Raw genomic sequence first — 23,920 nt, forward strand, 5'->3', positions numbered from 1 at the left:
CCAGCCTTGTAGAAGTGGAATTAAACTTGAGGCAGGATTCACAGGGGTAGTTTGCAGCTCTTCCCTTGTTGAAACTGGATGGGAGGTAGGCAGAGAGCTACCTACAAGCACAGCTAGAGTTTCTCAGGGAAGGTAAGTTCAGCATGAGACCAGCGCTAATCTGCTTTCTTATCACTTCTTCCCGTCTCACCTAAGGCAGATCAGAAACAAGCCCTTCTCTTTCACAGCTGTGTGCAAGGCAGGATTACAACGAATTTACCTTGGAAGCTTAAGGGCAGGTTTTCCTGTGCTGCTTTCTGAACTGATGGCTACCAGCTTGTGTTGGAAAGGGGATGAGATGCGTAGGGAGCATTGCAAACCACACCTCCCAGCTTGGACCGGCTCTGATACTCTATTTACAGTGGCAGAGTTTGTTCTCCACTAGCTTTTTGCTGTGGAATACACTGCTGGTTCCAGGGAAGGGGAGCAATACTGTCCTGCCACTCAAGGTATTTGGGGACACCTGCAGAGAGAGAAAATGGGGTGGAGGGGAGGGAAGAAAGTCTCTGTCGTTTGGACAAGGAGTTATTGGAGAAGAAAGTCTGAAGGAGTTTGCGAGTTGCTGTGTCTCAGCAGAGTTTCTTCCTAGGAATTTTCTGTTCTGACTTCCTGCTTTTGCTTTAAAGCAGCAGAGTAGAGCTCACTGAGTGCAGTGGCATTGTATACCACTGCAAAAACCAGTTGTTATTCCTGTGAAAGAGGAAGGAAAATTTATTGATTGGTTTTTCAAGAGCTGGGAATGCTTAATTAACGGACGGTTAATGCATCACTTTGGATCACTTGAGGTCTTTGGAAATGTTGAACTTAAGAAACTTGCTCTCAGTTCTGATGTGGTTCTGCAAGATGCTTAACTAATTCTAGTGACTCACTGATTTTGGAAACTGCTGATTTAGAGTAATAGCTGAATACTGGAATATTTGAGATTGTGATGTTTTCTTATGAAGTGGATGCCTTGAGCTGGTCAGATTAAAAACTTAAGGATTTCCTGCTGCATGGTTTTGAAGACCATTAGAAATTTTTCTGTAAAAACATTTGGCAGGAAATTTTCCTCTATCTCTCATAAACATCCCTATTCCCCTTTGCCCCTTTCTGTAATCCTATATCATTGTTCCTGTTGTGGGCTTCTGACTCAGTGACAGCTTTTGTCAAAGAGTGGAATATCCCACTGCACAACTCCCCTACAGTAATTTTACCTTTCTCAGAACAACTGTACGTGTTGAACAAAAGCACCTTTCAAACAGCATCTGCTTCCAAGTTTGACTCTTGCACTAAACTGTGCCTGGGAGGCAGGGAACAGTTGCACACTTATCCCACTTTGTGGAGGAGCAGTTCAAGGCTTGTGGCTGCTCAAAACTTTCTCTGGTTTTCTGTCTTGTAGAAATCTGAAGCTTTTAATATTTTGTAGTGATTGTCCCCCTGAATGAGAAAGGGAGAGGGTGTTTCTGATATCTTGTACATTCAGACTGATCCTTTCTTCTTTTGGGAGGGGGAGTACCTGGATTCAAGATTTTACCTCTGTCCCCCTCAGTGGTCTGACAGCCAAGAGGTTTCTCTACTAAGAGCACAGATTTCATCCTTTTCTAGTGCATAGGTTACACTGGCATTTCAGGAAAAGTGTTTTGCATAGCACAGCCAACACCTCCTTAGCTCACAGGAAGGAGTGAATTTTTACTTTTATACCTGTTTTTAGCAGGGTAGATTATGAGCTGAGAGGTAACCAAGTGTCACACACCTGTGCACATGGCAAGTTTCATCTCTGTGAGGCAGAAAACGGGTTAAATGTCTTCTTGGAAATTGGCTTCACCATCTGCCTCGGCTCTGTTTGTTGTTTTAACAACATTTGCAGAAAGGTCAAACTGTCCATGGGTCTCATACATCCCTCCTGGGCAAAACCAGTACAGCACCAGCCATGGAGAGGCTTCTACAGTGAGTTGTAGTGCCTAGAAATCCTCCCCATACTCATTCCTACTTGTTAATATTTGCAGACCATTTTTGCCCTTTAAGTGCATCTCGCAAATTCAGAATACTGAGGAAAAGCTTTTCCCACAGCTCCCGTTGCTAACATGTAGCCTAGAAGATATTGTGGGGGTAAGGTAGCGGTGTGCGGTTTTTAAGATCTTGGAGGTGAATTTCCTGGAATGAGGAAAAGGTGCTTGAACTTCATGCATGTCCCCTGCAGTTGTAGCCCTCTGGATAAGGAGGTTTCAGGTACTGCAGAGAACTTACTGGCTCAGCTGGAAAAGAAATCACTGTCTCATGTATTCAGTAAGCTGTTGGAGTACTAAGTCCAGTTCACAGGACTGTTGGTGGTGAAAACACAGCAAATGCTGTGGTCCTTTTGGTCAAAGACTCTGTGTACTTTGAAGGTGGTTTCTGCAGATGACAAAGCAGCCCCTATTCATGCTGAGAAGCAGCCAGGCTGAACCAGCTGTGCATCTCCTATAGCAGCTAATGGCAGATCCCTCATCTTCCCAGCATAAATGTGTAATGATACTTTTCTAGTATACTCTTTTGGCTGTTTGTGAATCAGAAAATTTTCACCAAAATTCATACTTTATGCAATTGTCCTTTGTGGACAAACTCAGGGCAGAATAAAACAGCCGCTTTACAGCCCTCAGCATCCTCTGTCAGCAAGTCCCACACTTAATTGTAGGATGCCAAGTGTGGTTGCATTCCTGAGGGCTGGGGAAGAGCCTCGTGTACCTGGTGCCTTTGCTGCTTGCAGGGTGTGAAAGGAGTCTCCCCAGCAGCATTTTTCCTGATGTGTCCTTCCTGAGCTGCAGAAGCCAAGGCCCTGTTTTCCTTGATGACATCTTAGCTGGTCAGTAACTAGTGGCATGAGCAGCAGAAGTGTGCTGACTTCTGGTTGTTGCCTCTAGTACAACCTGCTCTGCATGCAAGTGCTCCCTTCTCTAAAGAGGCAGGTAAGGCAGGAGGGAATTACCAGTGATGGTCAATTAAACAAGCTGAGGAGCTGCCCTGGATTTATGTAATTTCCTGAAGGGCTTTAAATGCCACCTTAGGTTTGGAGTTGTCTTCCGTCTGGGGCGTTCCTGACTGCCTCACCAGCTCTTGGAAAAAAGGAGTAGAAGACAGCAGGAGTCTCCTTTGCCTGGGAGTTCTCAGTTTTTGCTTTCAATCAAAAATGATCCAGCATGTTTGATGTCAAGCACCAAATCCTGAGTCTTTTATCCTTTTCCCAGATCTGGGCTGGCAAAGAAAGTTTCTTTGCGTCCTGCCTATCTACCTGGCTGGTAGTTATCACCAGCAGAGCAGAGCACATATTCTGTGATCAGCATACTTGGTGTTACACAGGCATAATCTACCTTCTGATTGCTGAACTCAGAGCAGCATCTATCTCCAACTTCACTACACTGTTAGTGGTGTTTAGCTAATAAAAGCTGTATTATCTCTTCACAATCTAAGCTAAAGTATCCTGTCTTTCTCAATTATGTTCTTGAGCTGGTTGTTCCTGTCCTCTAACAACTGCACATTTGTGGTACAACATGAACAGTGGTGGCATCAGTGGGAAATGATACTGGTCAGAGCCTTTTCTCCTTCACTAAGTGAAAGATGTTCGCTTCCTGCTGGCTAAGCATGTCCTCTGTGATGTGCAGCGTGATCTCTAGCCTATAAAATACAATTAATTCTTCTTCTTGAACCCAGAGGGTCCAATCTTGCTGTTCTTTCCATTACTCTGCTGCTGCGGTATAGAAGACAAATCCTTATGTTGCACTATACATTGTGTAATGTTCTGTCTCTTTAAAAAATGTTTCAGGAAACCTATAAGCCTTTATAAAGTGAAGGAATTTGTGAAAATAAGTTGTTTCTAAACTAGCTGTTGCTATTTGTCATGTCTTATTGCAGGCATGCTTTTTATTTTCTGAAAAATCAGCTATGTGCTAGTTATATTGACAGATCCAAGACCATTAGCTGTTTATGGAAAAAATGTGGTTTGGATTTTGTTTTTAATTGCTGAGAATTAACTCTTGGCCCAAACATTATTAGAGGAAAAACTGATGCTTTCTCTCTACATTCCCCAAGAAAAACAACCCAGCAAAGCCAAAACCCCAATTAGTAGGAGAGGTTCCAGTGCAAACACGCACCCTCAGTGTTTGCAGTGCCCATTCTGTGCCAGTGTGAGAGAGCTGCAAAGTGCCACTGAGATGGGCATAGCTGGGGAGCGGCATGAGGCTGTGATGGAGGAATTGTGGCAATTTCTGGGTGAAGAGCATTGTTTTGGTATGTTGTAATTACCTGTCTGTGTTGCAGACTTCTCATATTGGTAGTTCTGGGCACACATTGGTACTTTTCTGTTGTGCCGTTGAATCAGGAAGCATAACTGAGTGCAGTTTTAAGAAGTTTATTTGTTCACCTCTCAAAATGGAAAAAGAGAGGTGTTACCACTCTCAAGTTGCTTGGAGATAGGAGCAGAGAGTCTGCATCAAACAGTTTCCCCATGGAAATTTTTTTTAGATCAAGAAGTTGATATGGTAAATTCCCCTTTGAGGAGCTTTGGTTAATCACAGCAGAGCTCCTCTTTAAGTTGCTCTTCAGAAAGATGAAGCCCCTTGCAGCTGTCCTGTTTCTGGGATATACCTCTGTATCCTACTGGCATATCCCATGATGAAGTCATCCATCGATCCTGCAGCAGGGGTTAGCTCAGGGCTATCAAGCTGGGCTAATCCCCTGCTGAATAAACAACACAAAGGTTCCTGGATTTGTTCCTGTTTTCTTAAAGAGATACAGTCAAGTGCAGGCAATTAAAACAGAGTAAAGTGTAGCCCTAGATGTGAACACCTGATTTCAGGCTCTCTGCCCAGGGCGTGTATGGGTTTCTTAGGTTTTTCTAAAGAAAAAACCCTCACAAAACAATTGATGTTTTTCTCATTTTTTAGTGTATTTCTTTTCCTGCCTTTCCCTTTGGGAAGGGAGAACCCAACAACCACCCAAACAAATTCCAAACAATGGAAACAAATTTCCTAGAGAAAGGAAAGAGCAAAATTAATTTTGAACAAAGTACACTGGAGACATAACTATTTTCTTTTTGCTCTCCTCCCAGCCTTTTCAGGCACCGTGGCAGAGCCTTTTAAAACAATTTCCACCAAGTGGGTACCCAACTCCTTTAAGCATCTTTTGGAAATAAAGCCTGTGTGGCAGTCAGTTTGACACACAGGTCAGTGTCTTTCCCTGGCAAGAGCTCTGCTATGCCTTCATCTGTTCAGTTTTGCATACCTGTGATTTTGTCAATGCATTTAGAATATGTGCTTTTTGCATGCAACTAGGATAATAATTGTAAATATGTATATTTGATCACTGAATTTCACAGTACTATGAAATATGGGACGTGTAGATGTGACTGTGACCTACAGCATGCAGTTTTTATAGTAATTATTAGCTTTCAAAACACTGGGACCAAAAAGAAGGTAGAACAAACAGAACAAGTGGCGTGTGTTTGATATCAAATGGTATAAGAACCTGTGAAACTTTTATTACCCTTTTCTTTTAAAACTTACCTGTTACTCATCTGCTCTTAAGTGATGCTCCAATTCCATGAACAAGTAACAAATGCTTTGTACTACTGCATATTGGCGTGTGTTTGCTGTGCATTTGTAATTTGCTGAAGCAACAGGCTCCTGCTGCAGGGATCTGTTACCAAACCCTTCTCTTCTTTGTGTAATATCTTCTCATATAAGGGATCAAACCTGTCTCATCCAGTGTATGTGCCAGGAGTGTGATCAATGTGTACTTAAACACTTGGTGGATTCCTTCCTTCGAAGCTGTAAGACTATTTTTCTACATCAGGAGCTGAAAGGAAAGGGTTTGTGTTCCCCTGATTTGTTTAAATAAAAATCTTAAATATTTAGCTTTAGTATGGGGGTGGTTTTGTTGTTTCTAATAATATTGTCTTAGGCGGAGATACAGGAGAATGTCTTTTGGGAAACTTCCCAGCAATTATCTGAGCACTTTTGTTTGTGGGACACCTTGGACACCTGTAACGGTTATTATTTAATATTCCCCTCTACAACTATGTCACCAAAAATTCAGTGGTACAGGAAAGCAAAAACCTGCTTTCCCTTATAGTTCTCCAGGGCCCAAACACTGGACTTGTTCTGTAATCCTGGGTAAGCCACTTAAGCCAATCATGCTTAGGTTTTTCCTCCTTATTAACTGTTGATTCATTGTCCTGCACTGGGGAGGACTGCTAGGAATTCAGTGCATGTACAGTGCCCTGTGGTGAATAGGGTCATCTAAGGACCAGCTGTAGAAAATTTGGCTGCGCTCCCCACTTTCCTTTTCTCCTTGTCGTTGGGCTGTGGAAAAAAAAACTACCCCAAAGTTGTCATGTGCTCATGGTGGTCACGGTCACATAGATAAGGGCTTGGCTGTCAATAGTATTTTAGCCATGACTTTCCTCTACCTGTTTAAAACTACTTATGGCTACAATGAGAAGCTTTCCGAGACAATAAATTGGAAACTGTGACCCTGTAGTGCTTCCTTCAAATAAGTATTTCCCCGTTCCAGGAAAAGTACCTTGGGTCTGTTCTTCTGTTTGCTGAAATTTGCAGTTTCTGTGTTCAGATTTTTCATTCTTCAGTTTCAAGTCTTTGAAACTATTTTGGTGCTTGAGTTTCACATGTATTATAATTAATTATAATCAGTCTCCAGGAACTGAGTCTTAACATAAAGTGCCAGCTGTCACAAGCATCAGGAACTAAACTGGAGGGGCTAACAGTCTATACACATAGGCAGGTGATATGACTTACCCTGAGCCATATGGCCAGCTGAGTCAGGATTAAAATTCAGGTCTTATGGTTTCCCCAAAGAATGCCAAGCCTATGGGATTCGGTTGACTTTCTGCAACAGTTTTGCACAGGACAAACCTCTGTTTATGCCTCAGGTGGTTAAGAATATTCATGTAAGATTGGTCTGGGTTACTTCAGTGCAGAAATAGAAAATCTGGGGTTAGCTGTCTTTATGGCAGTCCATTTCCCATTCTGTGCTGTGTCTGAGAGGACCAATATTTGCTTTCTAGGCCGTGGGAAAGTTGTGTTGCAGGAGCAGGTGAATTTTTGCTTGCTGAGCCCCAGCACACACCATGGTAGGAGACACCCAGTATAATCCATGAGACCTGAAGCCTGGCTTTCTCTCAAGCTGTGTATCAGGTTGTTCAGCAGTTGGACACTGCCCAAATCTGGAGTGTGCAATATCAGAGCTGACCTTGAGCACAGGCAGCCAAACCTGTGGGGTGGGAGAAGATGGGGCTACAGAAGAACATTACACAGTGGGGCTGACCAGGGTGATTGGAACCCATTGGTGCCCCCAGTGTCCCTGGGGCTTCCATCTTCCAGGCCCTGGGAGAGGACTTTTTGGTCTCTAACACAGTTCCCAGATGTGAAGGTGGCAAAGAAGTCTTGTTTGAGCTGACACTGAGACTCCATCTCGTGGAGTTGGTGCTGGTCAAACCATGTACCCAGAAAACTGTAACAGTCCCATGAAGCTTTGTCAGCACCCGCTTCCATACAGTTTCAAAGGGAGGCTGGGCAAGTGTCTTGGAAGATAAGGAAGGAACAATGTGGCTCAGGAATTGCCCCAGGCTGACAGTGGCTACTAGCTGACAGGTGTCTTCAGGAAAGTCTTCTCTTTGCTTGCCCTGCTGTTATTCTTCCCTCACCAGTCATTCATGGCCATTGTTGAGGGCAAGATGCTGGGCTAGACAAACTCTGCCATGACCCAGTGTGGACATTTTGTGATGGAAATCAACAGCCCAAGATGCAGAGGTTGTCCTGACTCCAGGCTAGTGTGGAAATTAATTCTTAACTGGTGGCGACTCAATATAACTGCATTTTCCTGCCAGAAGGGACCTGGGAAAATTAATTCTGTCAGGAAGTTTGTGTAACAACCGCTGGCTTTGTCACTGGAGGTGGTTTGACATCATCTTGCTGGCAGAGCCTGGCAGGTTTGCCTGACCAAAAGCATTATCTGCCTGTACCTATCTTCTCTGCCTTCACCACTTGTGTCAGGCAAGCGTGGCTCTTCCCAAGCTGATCCTTCTGCATCCAAGCCAGCTCCACTTGCCTCACTTTTGGATACCAGTCCACAGTTTTGGCACTCTAGTGACCTCAACCTCTTTCAAAGAGGTCTTTCAGTGGTGCTCTGCGTCTTGCTGATGAAGCTGCTTCCACAGTACTTTGCAGTGATGATTGTAACTGGAGAAGGTATGACAGCACTTATTAGACTGAGATCTGCTTTGTGCCTCATCTGCACTTACATCATGCAGTGCCTTACAACCAGGGATAGAGAGGAAGAGCTTCTCAGTCACAAGCTTCTGGGAAAGAAGTCCATCAGAGTTGCGATGTATTTTGCTTACTGGGGCTCTCTCTTAGTCGCTGCTTTGTTCCTCTGCAAGTGCTGTCTCACAATTGAAAAAACCACATCTGGCTTGAAGCCACTTGAAGCAGCTTGGACAAGAGACTGCCTGCTCTGAACAACGAATTAATGGGCTTGGTCTTTTACATGAGTAAAGTCCTTTCAGACTTTTGTCCATGTCAGGCTCCCAGCTCTTCTAATTAAGGGGCTTTTAGCTCAACCAGTGTTTGGGAGCTACAGTACAGCTGGGCTTTTGATAAAGTGAGGAAATGCTAGAGGTAGGGATGTAATGGGTTGGATTTCAGCTTCAAAAAAATGTCTTGGAGAGAGAACAGAACATCCTCCTTGTACCACCTTTTGTTTGCTGTAGCAAAGCTGAGGAGACATCAACTGTGTGGGCTGTTCTGGCTTTTGAAATAGAAATGACAAAGCTGATAATAGGAAAGTAAGATCATCTTGACTTCTGGGGGCCTCTGTCTCTTAGGCAGCTAGAGGGATATTTCAGAAAACATATTTTTTACTTGTGCCTTTTCTTATTATGCCTGTTTTTGGCAATCCTGCCATGGCTCTTGCTTTGAACTCCCTTTTTCTTTCCTCCTCTGCTGCTGCCTGTGCTCCCCGTCTGGTACAGGGTGCTGCTTGTGCTGAGGCTGTATCTTTGCAAAAGGAATGGGTCTGGTAATAAACTTCAGGAAGGTGGACTGTAGCAGCCATTAATTATCAATGTAGCTGTTATTCCTCACCATAATCACCTGTAAAATCTAGGCAGCATAAGATACTTGGGTCTTTTTTTCCCCCCTTTTTCTTTCAAAGCCAGCTTTGCATTTTTCACTTGAATGTGAAAAGTAAGCTGGTGTTCTTTCTGACTTCTTTACTACTTACACATACAGACTTGCCATCAGAAGCAAGTTAACTGTCCAGCTAATAGATAGAATCAAACTTTAATCTCTAGATTTTGCTGTTTTGGCTCCATAACACAAAAAATGCCTGGTATGAGGGTTGGTTTGGAAAAGAGCAAGAGAGAAAGACATCATCTGCCTCCTTACTTTTCCTCCTGCTTTCTTCCCTCCTTTCTTCTGCTGTATTCCCCAAAGGGTGAGTCCAGCTCTGTGTCCATTGCTTGCCAGGAATGTCTACTTGATTAGAAACGTACAATAGTACCCATTTATAGGTAGTCTTCTGCAGAGTTTCATAAATATCTTCTCAAGTGACACTAAACAGAGGTGTCCTGGAAAAACACTGATTTGAAAGGGGGAATGAAGCGTTCTGCTTGTTCTTTGAAGCAGAACCACCCGCTGGCTCACGAACCAGCAGTAATAAACAGAGTCAAATAGCGTGGTACATAATTGCCTTCTCCTTTTGTCTCAGCTTCATATCGTTCTCCCATGTGACATTCTTCCTGGCCATCGTGCTCTTTATCCTCCCATTGTACCAGAAGTGCAAACAGAATTTGTTTGTTATCATGGCATCTGTATGTGGCTTTTAATTTCTTCGAGATTAAAAAAAAAAACAACGAAGCCAACCCGCAAGCCCTCTTTGTCCAGCACTGTTTAAATCTGCTCTCAGCCTGTTTGCACAGCTCACTTCTGCCCTGCAATGCAGAGTACAGATCTGCAGAAGGAGAAATCTAGAGCAATTCATGCAAAAAGGCTTTAAAAATGTGGTGGTGTTGCTGAAGAAAAGCTGTCTGGAGGGTGTTAACGTGGCATCAGTAAGCTGGAAGGTGGGTTGGGGTAGGGATGCATTGTATAAATCTTTACAATCACAGTGCTGTACTTAAATGGGTGCTCTCATTCCTCCCCTTTTTTTGCTTTGGGTACTTGTAACTAATGGGAATTATTTTCTTTGGCCTCTGAAATGTCTCTATAGTTGTGTGGTTTCCTTCCTATAAAGGTGAACATTTCAGATTAAAATTCTGTTTGGCAGTTTATGAGCTCCCAAAACAGAGGCTTGAAGGCAATGGGTCAGGAGTTCCCAGTGTAGGAATTGTCTGACCTTTCTTTGTGCTGTAATAGCGTAAAAAAGTTGGAGTTATTATTTGGAAAGCGTTAACAAGAAGATGTCAGAGGTGGAAGGCCAGAAGGAGGATCTGGGTGGGAGAGGGGTGGGAGAAACATTCCTTCTTCTCTTTCCTCTGTTACTTGCACAGATCTTACTCCTTCCTGTCTGCTCTTATCCTGCTCTGGGTTCTTGCAGTTTTGATGTGCAGGTTTGGTGTTCAAAGGTGGTGCAGAAAAGTAACAAGAGGAGCAAAAGTACATGTTGTTAGCAAAGGAACTAAGACCAGACAAAAGCAGCTTGCAGCGTTTGAGCCTCCTGTCTCAGCTGATGTGGGACTATCACAGATTTACCTTCCCAGTCTTTCATCTCTGCTGAAACCTTCCTTTGGCAGCTGGCTTTCACCAGCAAAGAGCTCACACTGCCCTGAAGGTCTGACCCAGAGGAGGAGAGATAGCAAAAGAGTATCCCTGCTCGGTGCAGAGTCTGGAGCCCATCACAGGTGGAGGGTTACTGCGTGTGGAAGGCTTAGTTACACCCATGTTGTGTACAGTGTGTACCTACGTGTGGTGTGTATCTCTGACACAAACTCCCTTTCGTCCCCTCCGCTCAGTTCATATGAACATGGAATATTTTGGGTTGGAAGGGTCTTCTACAGGTTATCTAATCCAGATGTGGATGCTCAATATTGCTCTTTCAACTGACAAAGGATGTAACTAGATCATGTGTGGGTTGGAATTGGAGGGTCATGTTTGACAGGGTTTTCTCTGTTTTGTGTCCCACAGCTCTTCTGTTTGCCCATGCCCTGGGGGAAAAGACTTTGAGAAGATGGAGAACCAGAGGGGAGTGCTCTTGGGATATGTCAGCTGGGAAGGAGAAGAGGAAGGGGATGCGGAGGATCAGGTGGCTCCTCGTGTTTCTCCTTCCAGCCAAACAAGTAGACTGCAAGATGTGGAGGTGGAGATGCTTGAGAAGGCAAGGGAGCTCTTCCAGCTGTGTGACAAGGATGAGAAGGGTTTTATCACTAAGGTGGACATGCAGGTGAGAGGAAAAAAATCCTTCCCCTGGTCTAGGAGGATCTGTAAAGTCATGGGTGGCAGAAGTGGGGAGAATGTGGCATGTCTTTACTTTTGGTGAGTGTGGGTGTGCCCACAGACTCTGTCTCATTCAGATATCCGGGAGCCAAACTGTGCCACAGCCAGCTGCTAGGAACCAAAAATCTCAAGAGGGCCTTGCACCTCCAGGGACTTCCTGAGACAAGCTGGACTGCAATTCCAAATTTTTAAAGAATGCATAAAATAAAAAAAATTGTGACAGTTCTTACAAATATCAAGCATGCAGTGAATGGAAAATATGGGGGAAAAGAAACTTGGTTCAATTAAAAAAAACCCGAAACTACAACCCCCAAAAGAACACACAGTGAACAATGCACCAACCTATTAACAAAAAAAGTTGTATAACTTTTTTGTCTCAATCATGCCTAAAGCCTCATCTCAAAAACTCACTTTAGGCCTGAACTATAATTTTGCTCTAGAATAATGTGTTTTGCTCCTTTTTGTTAAAAGCAGTATTTGTTAACACAATCTCTGTAGTTCTTAGTGAGGTTTTTTTTAAAGGTTTATAAGGAAGGTTACATGTGGATTGTTTGTCTCTTGTCCCATCTCTCCTTACATCTGTAATTAACACTGACAGGTTCATACTGCTTGAAATATTGACTCACTTTGTTTGGAGTTGTGTGAAGCTTACTTTTTTGTAGTTATATTAATACATTTTTATTAAGCTTTTATCTAAAGCTGCACATTTAACAGACAGTTATGAGGTTTTAGCCTACACCTCTCTGTTATTTGGAAGTTTCTTTGGGTGCCCTTCCTCCACACTAGGTGCACATGTATTGTGAAGGGAAATTACTCTGCTCCTTGCCCATGTTGTGGGAGTCATACTACAGCCCCAGCAGACAGAATATGGCAGAAGAAAACTAACTTGCTGTTATGGACTGAACATTTAATTTATGATCTGCAGGATTTCCTGCAAGACCTGGGAACTGAATCCAGATACCCATAAGTCTGACGTCTCTCTCTGGCCAAAGGAGCTGGTACCTGATGTGCCCACAGAGAGCTCTCTTGGGAGCAGCAGTGGTTGTGGGAGGCTGGCAGTGCCCTGGGGGCAGCCACCTCTGGGCAGGGATGTAGGGAGGCAGACAGCAAACTAGAGGCAGTGGTTCTAAAGCGGGGGAGGAGGAGGGTTGAGTTCCCTCCAAACAAAATAACCTGAAATTCCCCCTCTGCGGTTCTGGTTGAATCATCCAGCAGTGGAAAGTGTCGCCATATCAATGGCTCCAGACAGGTGTTTGTGTCGTCACTCAGCTGTACTGGCAGACTGTCACATCCTGGACAGGATGCAGTGCTGAAAGGGCACATTGCTGTGAGCCAAAGCTGAGGATGGCAGGGACAGTCACAGAGAAGACTCGAGTCATGCCTACAGTTTGTTCATTCTTATGTCTTTGCAGCGGCTCCAGAATGAACTGCCCCTAACCCTTCAGCAGCTGGAGACTGTTTTTGACAGCTTGGAACAGAACAATAAGGGATACCTGACACCTGTGGAGTTCAGCATGGGATTAGGTAAGGACTGCACAGAGGTAGAGGAAGGAAAAAACCCACCTGTGACATGATGTTTTATGTTGGTAAGGAAGAAAGTGCAGTGGTTCTGCTGAAGCTGCACCAGCTATGCAGGACAATGCCCCATTCTCAGGTGAGTATCACTGGAGAAGGTGAGTGTGCTATACAGCTATCTCCCTTCCCGAGGCTTTGTGTTGCCTTCTTCCACAACTGTTACTGCCTACCTGGTAGAGCCACCTTCTGAGTATCTGCTAGAAATGGTACATATTGCAGCCTGTGTCTGGCTATCTGATCCACAGTTATTCATCTGGATAAGGACCCTCATTGAATAAAGGAACAGAAATATGCCCCTTGGCAACTGTCTCCAGCTGATAGCAGTGCTGTTCAAGAGCATGAGTAGGAGTCCTGTTAGTAGGCTAGAACACTGCCAAATGAGCTTTTATATTTTCCTTACTATTGTCTTTTCCAAACACTAGGAGAATGCTGCTCCTATACCAGAGTCCTCACCCAGCAGCACAGGTGCTTAGTTGCCTTATCTGGTTTTAAGCCCTCAGAAAATCTGTACCTGTTAGCACCTTCCTTGGACATGTAGAGGTGTTAAGTGTACCAGGTCAAAGCAAGTCAACACAGATGGTCTAGGGTTTTCAGAAGTGATTTTGCTGTCCTGATTGCTCAGATTGTGGCTGGTCCTGGCTTTCTCACAACTTGGGAGGGAGGGCTTTTGGTGCTTGAATTTGAATGGTCAGAAACAGCCACTGTGAATGGAGAAGTTGCAAACATTTCCTCTGAATAAACCCAGAAAGCTGTATTTTGGGACAGTCTGTTCAGGGACTGTTTTAAACCACTGAGTGGCTGCTGACTGTGCCTGTTTCTGCCTGTGCCCCTATTGGCTGGTTCTGCTGCCTTTGCTAGAAATAAGAGTAATCTTGTTTGTAATCACATAAAAAGTGTTTGTAATCACAGGAGTGTGGGCTTTCTTGTCTAGCACTATGTAGAAGGTGAACAGGCAACATTTGGGCACCCTGGCATCCACAGTGCCCTCTGTGTTATGACTTCGTTATTCCCAAATCTTGTTGTTTGAGGCATTTGTCCCAGCCACGGCCACAGATTGGCATCATGAGGGCACCTGCCTCAGTGCCATTGCTAGTAGAGGTAGGCAAGTTCTCCCTTTGTGTAAGGTACCACCCTGTGTTGGCAGCCTGACTCCATGGCAATTACTCCAGTCTAGGCAAAACACTTAATTTCTGCATTTCTTTTCTTTACAATCATTCTTTGTGTCTGGAATAATTGAAATCCTTTTCAGACTCTGCCCCTAAATCAAGAGTTTGGCCTGGCATATTGCTGTATTCCTTATAGAGTGTACAGAGGGGAATCAAAGAAAGCTGTTCAAGCTGCAGTCAAGTTTGCTTCTTGAGAGGGCTCCTTGCTCCTTCTAGGATGACAAATCAATCTTCAGATGATTCTCTACCTCAATTTCCCCATCTGTAAAAGAGAGATAACAACATAATGACTCTTTCTTTAAAGCAGACATCAAAAGTGCCTAGTCTAACCCCTTCTGCTTAATTAACTGTCTCAGCATCAGGCTTTAAGCTGAGTAGGGCCTGTATCTCCACAGTGCAAGTTTTTTTACATCACATTTTAAGAGTGGGAGAGAAGCAGCTCGATTCTGGATGCATGGAGCTAAGAAGTGGTAGAGTTAAGTCCCTTGAGGTACAATACTGATGGATATTTTTCCCCTTAGTAGAGCAGCTTCATGTTCTCATCTGTGCTCTGAACATCCTTGACTCCTGGTCTTGTAGTTGGGATGTCATTTCTGCCTTTTGAGCCAAGCAGATATATTTTGGAAAGGAAGAGTAACTGCTGATGGAGATCTGACCTCTGTATACAGGATGGGGGCCTGTGTTTTGGATAGGACTGCTTGATTTGTTTCTTGAGAAGAAGTTGTTCCCAGCACCAGTGTTTGTCACATGCCTTGCATAGCATGAGGTTCTCGTGGCATTAGTGTTACAGCATGAAACAGAATCCAGAGAGCTGGAAGCACTCCATATGTGGGATGGGGCAGGAGGAGGTGCTCAGAGGGATAAGTTCATTCTGTTCAGACAGTCTACACAATCCTAGCAAGAGGCTCTCCTTGTCCTGTAGCACTTGAATCAGAATAGATGTAGCACATGAGACGGGAGGGATAATGAACTCCTTCTCATTTTTAAGCTGAGGAGCTGAGGCATGGTACTACTCAGGGCCGGGTGTGCAGTCCAGAGGGAACATGTGGGATCACTGGCAACTGGAACTCACAGCGCCGCTCCGTGGGAGTGAAGTGACCTCGTGCTTTCTGTGCTGAGAATCCAAGGCCGTGGGCGATAGATCATCTTCGCACAGATGTGAGCAGAGCCCTGACAGCCTGTTGTTGGGCTGGGAGCCAGCTTCAGTCCCAGCATTGCAGACTGGACACTGACATCACTCAGGACGTCAGAACGGAGGCTCTTTACTGACCAGGCGCTGTATTCTGCCCCAGCAGAGTGCGGGCAGCTGCTCCTGGAGCTCTGTCAGGCTGCCATGTAAGTAGCAGCTTATTAAATGACACTCAATTTTGACTTTTTTAATTCTCCTTCTCTCCTTCTCCTTCCACCAGGGAAGTTAATAGGGATTGAATTGTGTCAAGGGGCTGGGAGAATGGATCACTCCAGGCACGAGGAGACCTTTGAGTCAGGCTGGTCAGATGACTTGGACCCAGCAGATGACGATGAAGAGAAACGATTCTGTTCCATGATGGAGCAGCTCGGAGCAGCCCAGTTGTTTGAAGAGTAAGTAGGGGAGTCACATGGCATTACTGTTGCCCTGTTTTGATCTTGCAGTACCAAATCTTCAAAGTACCAGAACAGACCAAAGAGGTGAACCAAGCTGCTTGCTCTCTGAAGCACTGCTTGGGTTTTCATATGCTTGGTAGCAAATGCAGTGAGGTCTGGGTTTTCTCATCAGTTACCAATTACTTTTAGCTCAGTGCTTTTCACAAATCATTTCCCAAACTCCAGTTCATACCACAGCTGTAAAATACAACACTTGGTGGCATGGAAGTTCAGCAAATGAAAAGAAGCATGTGAAGGTTAGACAAGATAAGGAGGATGAGTGTGCTGTCTGTTCCAAAATGATGTGTGACTGTTTATGTATTTTCAGACAATCAGTTCTAAGAGTCTCCATGAAAAATCTGTGCTCAAGTTGTTGCTTGGGACTGGACTGATCTTGAAGAGTGTGAAAGGCTAAGCTGGGCAAGGGATGCTTACCTGAGCCTTGAAACTTGATATTAATGCTGTGGTCATGTGGCCCCAGTAGAGTGTCCTGGCCCCAGTGTCATCCAGCCTGTGTTTAGGCTTTCCAAAGAGAAGTATTGTGCATAAACTGATCCTTACTGATGCACAGCTGCAGGGGCTGGGGTGCCAATTGCATCTGTGGCAGTCATTTTTTTCAGGCATTGTAGTCCAACAGTGTTGCCAGGTTGCAGGGAGCAGCCCAGGTTAGGGAAGGAGGTGGACAGGCTTGGAGACTGAAGCTGAGAGTGAAGGAATTTGCTGCTTTCAGAGTTGCATCTGTCACAAAACACTTTTTTTGTCTCATTTGTATTGTGATGCAAAGCACCTGCACGTTTTTAATGCTAAACAACTTTTCCCATTCTGGAAAGCTGTTATGCCTCAAATAATTGGATGACACTGTGAAAGGAAAACTGTTCTGGAAAAAACAGTCTACTGTTTATAACTCTGCTTTGAGAAGCATCAGGTCTTAAAGTGGAATTATCCTGTGTTTTATTTTGACTACTTACTTGCAATTTTATGCAATGAGTTCAGTAGCTACTTCATGTCACGCCTTTGTAGCAAGCCAGCTGTTGTAAAGAAGTAATATAAAACAGAAGCTAATGGGGGGCAGAGCAGAAATCTGAATTATTTTCATTGTTTTCTCAGGAAAGAAATGGTTTTATTTACTAATAGGACTCAGTATGGTTTTTTTATCTAAAACACGAAGTTTTGATGAAGTGCTACAGCTTTTTCAGCTTGGAAAAGAAAAAGGAGGCTGACATGCAATGGTGGCAGAGGAAATCAAGAGCTTTTTGGTTGTTGATTTTGTTTGCTTTTTTCACAAAGGATATTAAGGGAGGCAAATACATATACAAAAAAAATTTTATTTGGATAATGTCTATAGGTATAATTATTCTGTATATTTCAAAGCAGTTCCCCCAAAGTACTTCATAGATTTAAAAAAAACCAAAACATCTCTTCCCTAAAAAGGAGCATGAAATGATGTCTGCAGGCTTATAAGACTTGGGGAAAGAGTAAGTTTATAAGTGCTGTGTTGAAGTTGCAATGAATTAAATGTCAAAACAGTGTAATCATTACTGCAGGTTTAGAAAAAGGAGACTTCTAGGGTTTTTCTCCATTATTATTCTGATTGGGCACTGGAGCAAATTTGCATCTTTTTTGTGCCTCAGTTTTCAAACCCATTAAAAAAAATAAGGACAGTAGCAGGACCAGTACAGTCCTGGTGTAAGAAAAACAGCTGTGATGTGTGCTAAAATCCCTGAGCTATAACAGTTTGCTGCTTGACTGTAACTCACAGGAAATTTGCTGAATATTCATCTCTTGACTTAGACACAAAATGTCTTATTACTGAATACTTGGGAAAAATAACTCTAGGATGAACTTTCTAGATGACTCCCTTTATTTTAATCTCGCAGCAGATCCCACTCCACGTGCACGCTCTGTCACTGTCCAACTTCCCTCTTTGCTCTGATGGTGTAATGGAGGTCATCATAGGAGAACAGCAGTTTGTCCTGAGTGCATGCTGGAGTTGGGATAACAGTCCATAAGATGACACAGAAACTCATTTGCTTTCCTTCTCTCTTGTATGGTTGGTCCAGTCCACATGAGATTCGGGAGCTCTGGGCTCGGCTACGAAAGGAGCGTCCGGAGCTCTTATCCAATTTTGAAGAATTTCTATTGCGAGTTTCATCGTACATAAGGGAGGTGAATCATGAGAAGGAGTCCATGGAACAGGCACTGAAGCGGTAAGGAGAACATCGTGGCTGTTTGCTGTCAAGAACCAGCTGATGCTTGGGTCCTGCCTCAAATGCAAGGAGAGACTGGGTTACAGGATGTAGAGATTTTTCTTGTTATAATAAAATGACTTTTTATCTTGATCTGATCCCCATGAGTTTGTTTGGCATCAGTGCCCACCCGTAACACATGGTCTGGTTAAAATCCCACTCAAGGCCACACAGCTGTTAGTAGGAATCCATTTCCACCCTCCTCTTTCCTTTCTGTGTTCTTTTTCTCTCCTGACCTGTGTGCACCTGCCTTTTGTAGGAAGGAGTCAGACCATGACCGAGAAGTCAGGTGCCTTTATGAAGAAATGGAACAACAGATCAAAGCAGAAAGGGAGAGGCTGGTCTGCCAGGTACCTCATCTATCTCTTGGCTAAAGGCAAACCTCCTTTGGTCTGAAGCAGAGGTGGTGGCTCATCTGGCCACTGAACAGCTCTTACTGTGCTGGGTGTTGTATGCACAGCTTTGTATCTTTATCTTTGCAGGAAGCACTGAGACATGACAGGAGTAACCTGCTCCAAAGGGAACTGCACAACAAAGAACAGGAGCTGGAGAAAATCCTCTACCGCCAGAAGAAGGTAACATGACCCAAACCCCTCTTAAACAAGCACATCACCTTCTGCTGTTTCTGCTAAGGCTTTTTCTGACCAAAAATGGTGTTCATCTACTCAGGGTTAGTACTAGCCAATTTGACACTAGCTGGTGTAGTTCTCTCCTGTTTCTAAGAGTGTTGAAATGGTTTGTCAAATAATTGGTTTGTCTTCAACTGTAATGCCTTTCTGTGAATGTACTGTTCATGCATTTTCTTATCTGCTTTGTATTCTCTTGGCACAATCTTCCTATCAGTTGTACAATACTGGCAAGAAAGGGTAAAAATTTTTGAAAGTTGTGAGTTTGGAGTCTTTTGTGGTGTATAAGGAAGATGGGTATGGACATAAAAGAGCCAGATTTCTCTAGTTTTTGTTTTCTGATTGCTCCAAAATGACCTGTAGTGAGCAGTTCTGTGACACTTTAAAGAGGTACATATTGTGGATTTGCATTTGGGCACTTGATATGCTGATTAATCAGTCACATAAAAGATCTAAGCACAGACTTTCCTTTAGCCTGCCATCCGTGGCATGGACATTTGTATGTGATGGACTATTCTGAATGCCTTCTTCCTTGGTGTCTGAAGAATTGCTACATGGCTCCCACAGAAACAAGTCATGGTAGGCACCTGTAAGATGCTGGTGACTGGGGGTATCCAAGCTGGATGCCTATCTGTGATGTGGATGAAACAGCACTTCCCTGAAAACATCAACTCACTGTACAGCAGCTGGAAAAGCCAGCAAAACTGAGGTGCCATCAGGAAGGATATCAAGAATAAGATAATGTGGATGTGTTTTTCCTGCTGCCCACATCTTTGAGTGCCTCATTTGGTGAGTGCAGTTCTGCTCTTCTCTAATTCCACTGTGTCCTTCTTGGGTATGAAGATACAGAGAACTAACATTACTACGGAAATGGAACATCTGCCTTAGGAAGGGAAACCGGGAAAGCTTAGACTTGATTTTGGAGAGAAGGGGACTGAGGGAAGATACAAGTGAGCTTTATGAACTTGGGAAAGTGACAGATAAGGTCCACATAAAACTGCTATTCCCCAAGTCCTGCAACAGAAGAGAGGAGGGACACTCAGTGAGACCAGTATGAATTTGATTTAGAAGATCATACTTCCTTACACAGAGATTAGTGCTGGACTTTTGGCCACAGGAGGCAGGGAGTATTGGCAGTTCAAAAATTAATTGGACAAACAATCGTACAATAGGCTTGTAAATGTTTGGTAAAAGGAGGGATAGTCAGAGATGTGGCCTCTAACATCCCTAGTCCAGGGACCGTGGATGCTGGGCGTGTATGAGGGGAATGGACCATAGTAAGGAGCCCGGGCATGCTCTTCCTAGGTAGCATCTCGTTTTGCTATGGGTCAAGGCAGAATACTTAGGCTGCATAGACATTGTTACTCAAATTGTCGTTTCTGATGCCCTTAACTCTGAGCTGTGTGGATAATCGGGTCCCTCTTGTGGTGTAAGACCAGTAGTGTGATTGTGCTATTCTACGGTATCACCTCCAGGTGCAGGCAACATAAACAGGAGAGCTTTATGTGATGGAAATTTCTTAGGGAGGGGCAGTTGTACTTTACTTAAAGCCTGTCCCCTGGCTTATTGAAAGTTCCAAAGGCTGTAAGCAGGGGTTTCTTAGTCTAAACTCCACTGCTCAGCATATATGGTCATGCTGAAATTTTCCCCAATGTCCAAAAGACTAGAGGTCTCCAGGCAAAGCTGGGTGTGATTTGGCCTTGTAGCCTCAGTGGGAAGAGATGTAGGGTTTGTGTTTCAGGGAACCTAGGAAAGGTCAGCTCTGTTCATTCCCGCTCATGACTGTTGTTCAGATGTGCTGGCAGAGAGCAGGGTAGCAAGGAAAAAAGCACTTTACCTTGTGCCACACTGTGCTGCTTTTTTTTTCCTTTGAGAGGGGGAGAAAGTAGGCTGAGAGAAAAGGCAAGCTGAAGGTGTAAATGTGGAGGCTGATTCTGCCACCTGCTACCCTGATCAGACCTGATTCCTGGTGCTTCTCTCTGTTTGTCAGCATGGACTGTATGCTTTTATTTTGGGCTGTAAGCCCTCAGATGGTGCTGCAGTTTCTGTGTAGCACCAGCTTCAGCAGAGGGCCCTGGTTATCTGGTCTGGCTGGCCAGATACTGAAGTGTCCGTATGATCCTTCTTGCAGTGCCCTACTTGTCATCTGAGATGGGCAGGTTTGACTGCTGCATCTGTCTGTGACTCCTTCCCAGACTATGCCAGCCATGTGTGAGGAATTGAGTCACTGAGTATGCCTGAGTATGTGACAGCAGGCTTTCAGCTTCCCAAATCAGGCTTGTTAGTTGTGCTGGGGGCTTGTGCTGTCTGGAGTGCAGCTGTGTCCCAGTGGCATTTAAACAGTATGTCTGTCTCCAGCAGTAGTAAAGGCCACCCGATCACTTGACTTTCCAGGTGTAGTGTGAGATGCCCCCTGCACCTCGATATGTCCCCCTTTCAGCTGCCATGGGCTCAGCAACCCCCTAAAGTAGAAGATGCATTTCAACAACTGTGCTTAATAGGTCCCGACAGACACATTCCTGCTTCTGCACAAATTTTTCCAGTCCTCCTTTGACCCTCATTTGTGCTCTGATTTCTACAGTGCCTGACAGCAGCAGGCTCCTCACGCCGTCTGAAGCACTTCCTCAGCTGTGCCTAATTGTATTGCTTGCTCCCCTGTGCTGGCATAATGAGAAAGAATTCCTTCCTGTTCACCTTCTCGATGCCACTAGTGGTCCTGCAGACTTAAGTTGTGTTTACCCCCTTCTGCTTTGTTTATATCTGCTTTTTCAGGTTGTTTTAACAGGCATCACTGTAGCACAAGACCCTTCTCTGTGTTTAATCCCTCCTCCTCCTCTCACATTGCAGCTGGAACATCAGCTGCAGTCACTGAACTCAGAGCAGCTGGAGACCCGGGTGCAGAATGAAAAGCTCCGGCACCTGAATGAAAACCTGCTGGAAGAGCTGGAGAAAAGCAAATGGGAGCTGGAGGCGGTGAAGGGGCAATTACAGAAGCTTCAGAAAGAGGCTCAGCTTGAGCAAGAGCAGAAGGACAGGTGGGAAAGGACAGGAAAGGGGGTGTCAGGGCAAGGACACAGGCAGAGAAGGAAGGGTGGGCAAGCAGTTAAAGTATAACGATCTCTAATTAGGAGCCTTGGTCTTATTAGAGGATTGCCTGTCTCTTCTTGAGGAAAAGAAGAAACATCCCAATGGTCTTATGGGCCTAAATGGGGAGTGATACTGCTATCTCATGCCTACCTTTAGTGGGAAATGAATATATTCATTGATATTTGGCTAGAAAATCAGTGCAAAAGTACAGCCTCAGCCTGAAGAAGTCTTCTTCTCCATGTATTTTCCAGTTCACCATCACCTCTATAGTGCTCTCTTTAAAGATCCTCTTCTAATCACTTCTGTTCCCATTTCTGGGTTAAATCTAATAATGCATAGATAAAACATTGGGATGTTTCAAATCCAGATGGCAGTGACCATCCTCCCCATCTCTAGCAGCTGAGGAAATGGAGAAGATGGGTTGCCTACCCTCAGGCTAGAGGAGAGCAGGAAAGCTGTGGTTCAATCCAGCCATCCCAGCTCCCACAGCAGTGCTGCTTCCTCTGAATCCTCCTAGCATAAGGCAGGCCTTTATCTTTAAGAATACCATGAGTGCCCCTGAGAAAAGGATCTTTGTATTTTCTCTCCCATTAATTTATTTCCCCTTTTAAAATCCCTTTCACCCAGGGATGTGTTTAGAGTCTCCAAGAACATGCAGAAAGAGAAACAAAGCCTCCTTCGCCAGCTGGAGCTCCTCAGGTAAGAGCAAGGCTGGAGGGAAATGCTGAGCTCTTACATATGTAAGGGGCTGAGGTTTCAGCACTGTGCTCATTTCTCCCATGGAAAGCTACGGGATTGTATTTGAGCAGTGCTCAGACTCTGCTTGTTTTTCTAGGTCCAGACAGAGTTGTGCAATCTGGCCAGCTCTGGCAGATTACAGACTCTGTTATTTCACGAGGTAATCCCTCCTCTGGAGGAATTTAGTCTTTCCTGTTGGTTAAAAAAAACATGTGGAGCCCATTACCTGAGCTGGGATACACGGAAATCCCAACATGTCTGGCCTTAAATAGCATCTTTGTCTCAAGCTGCCTTTCTGTTCTCACTTTCAAATGTTCTCTTTACCCTATTTTGGACAAGTGCCTCATTATGTCTTTCCTGTGTCTTCCTTTGGAGCAGAGAGATGAACAAGAAACTTCGAGATGAGCGAGACGCTTTTGAAGCCAAGAAGCTGGTTAGTCTAAGAAAGAAAATCCCAATTCCCAACCACCCTCCTTTCGTCTGCTGCTGTTGCTGTCATCACTCGGGGGCCCGTCACTTCCACGGGGGACAATGACCTGAGCTCACAGGGCCTGGTGTGCTGCCTAATACAGACTTCACAGCACCTCTGTGTCCGTGCTGGAGACAAGCACTGCTGGTTGCTGTTGCCAAGTGCCCGGGTTTAACCCGAGGCATGTTGGTTTGTGACTGTCACACAGCCTCGTGCAGGGCTGCAGTGGGTGCTGCCTGCTGCACACGTGGGGTCTGTGCGTTGTGACAGGCAAGGAGGGGAGTAAAGCTGGATGCGTCCCTGGAGCTGGGTGGTGAGGAAGATGGATTCCCAGATGTGCTGCTGGCTGACTGGGTGTGGAGGGGCACACAGGAAGGTTTTGGAGTTTTTCTGACCCCTTGATTTTGTAGCAGATGTTTTCAGATGTTCCTCTGGGGCAGCTCCCCATTCCTGTGAACTCTGCAGGGTGGAGGTGCAGCAGTGAGCCCTGTGTCAGAAAGCTAGGATAAAGTAGGGCCTCTGACACCTGGAACAGTCAATCTCTGGCCTTTCCCCAATAAGCACAAATATGGGGTCTATCTTTAATTCTTACTGTTTTTCCATGAAACCATCTTTGCTTTCCCTAATGTCCCTGGCAAGGCTGCTATGTCCTCTTAAACCCATCCCTGCCACCATGTGTCTTTGCCTGCTCTGCCACCATGCCCCACTTGAAGATCTGGACGTAGATGCCTTGCAGTGAGGACAGGCAGTGGTAGGCTGCGAGAGCCTTTCTGTCTGATGTGTAAGGGAATGTGGAAAGAAGCATAGGGATTGTGCTCAGATAGGGGGTGGAATGCCCTGCTGGGAGAGAGGGTCAAATTCTTCTCCAGGTGGAGAGCTGTATAAAATA

The 23,920-nt window shown here is 44.7% G+C and overlaps 1 protein-coding gene across 3 annotated transcripts in view; it reads left to right on the forward strand.

Moving 5' to 3' along the window:
• Positions 1-395: 395 nt before the first annotated feature.
• Positions 396-23,920, forward strand: part of CRACR2B (calcium release activated channel regulator 2B) — a 36,989-nt gene continuing 13,464 nt past the window's right edge. For 2 of the 3 annotated variants that reach the window (XM_027642453.1, XM_027642454.1), the window contains exons 1-10: positions 396-488; positions 11,193-11,448; positions 12,914-13,025; positions 15,652-15,823; positions 17,926-18,072; positions 18,371-18,461; positions 18,594-18,686; positions 21,585-21,772; positions 22,452-22,523; positions 22,941-22,995. In XM_027642453.1, coding sequence (XP_027498254.1) covers positions 11,236-11,448; positions 12,914-13,025; positions 15,652-15,823; positions 17,926-18,072; positions 18,371-18,461; positions 18,594-18,686; positions 21,585-21,772; positions 22,452-22,523; positions 22,941-22,995 — 1,143 coding nt within the window. In that variant the 5' untranslated portion in view covers positions 396-488; positions 11,193-11,235. Of the gene's footprint in view, positions 489-11,192; positions 11,449-12,913; positions 13,026-15,651; positions 15,824-17,925; positions 18,073-18,370; positions 18,462-18,593; positions 18,687-21,584; positions 21,773-22,451; positions 22,524-22,937; positions 22,996-23,920 lie in introns of all 3 variants that reach the window. The other variant, XM_027642452.1, reaches the window with a different exon arrangement.

This window comes from Corapipo altera, unplaced genomic scaffold (genome assembly GCF_003945725.1).
Source record: "Corapipo altera isolate COAL_440 unplaced genomic scaffold, ASM394572v1 23b, whole genome shotgun sequence".
Lineage (NCBI taxonomy): Eukaryota > Metazoa > Chordata > Aves > Passeriformes > Pipridae > Corapipo > Corapipo altera.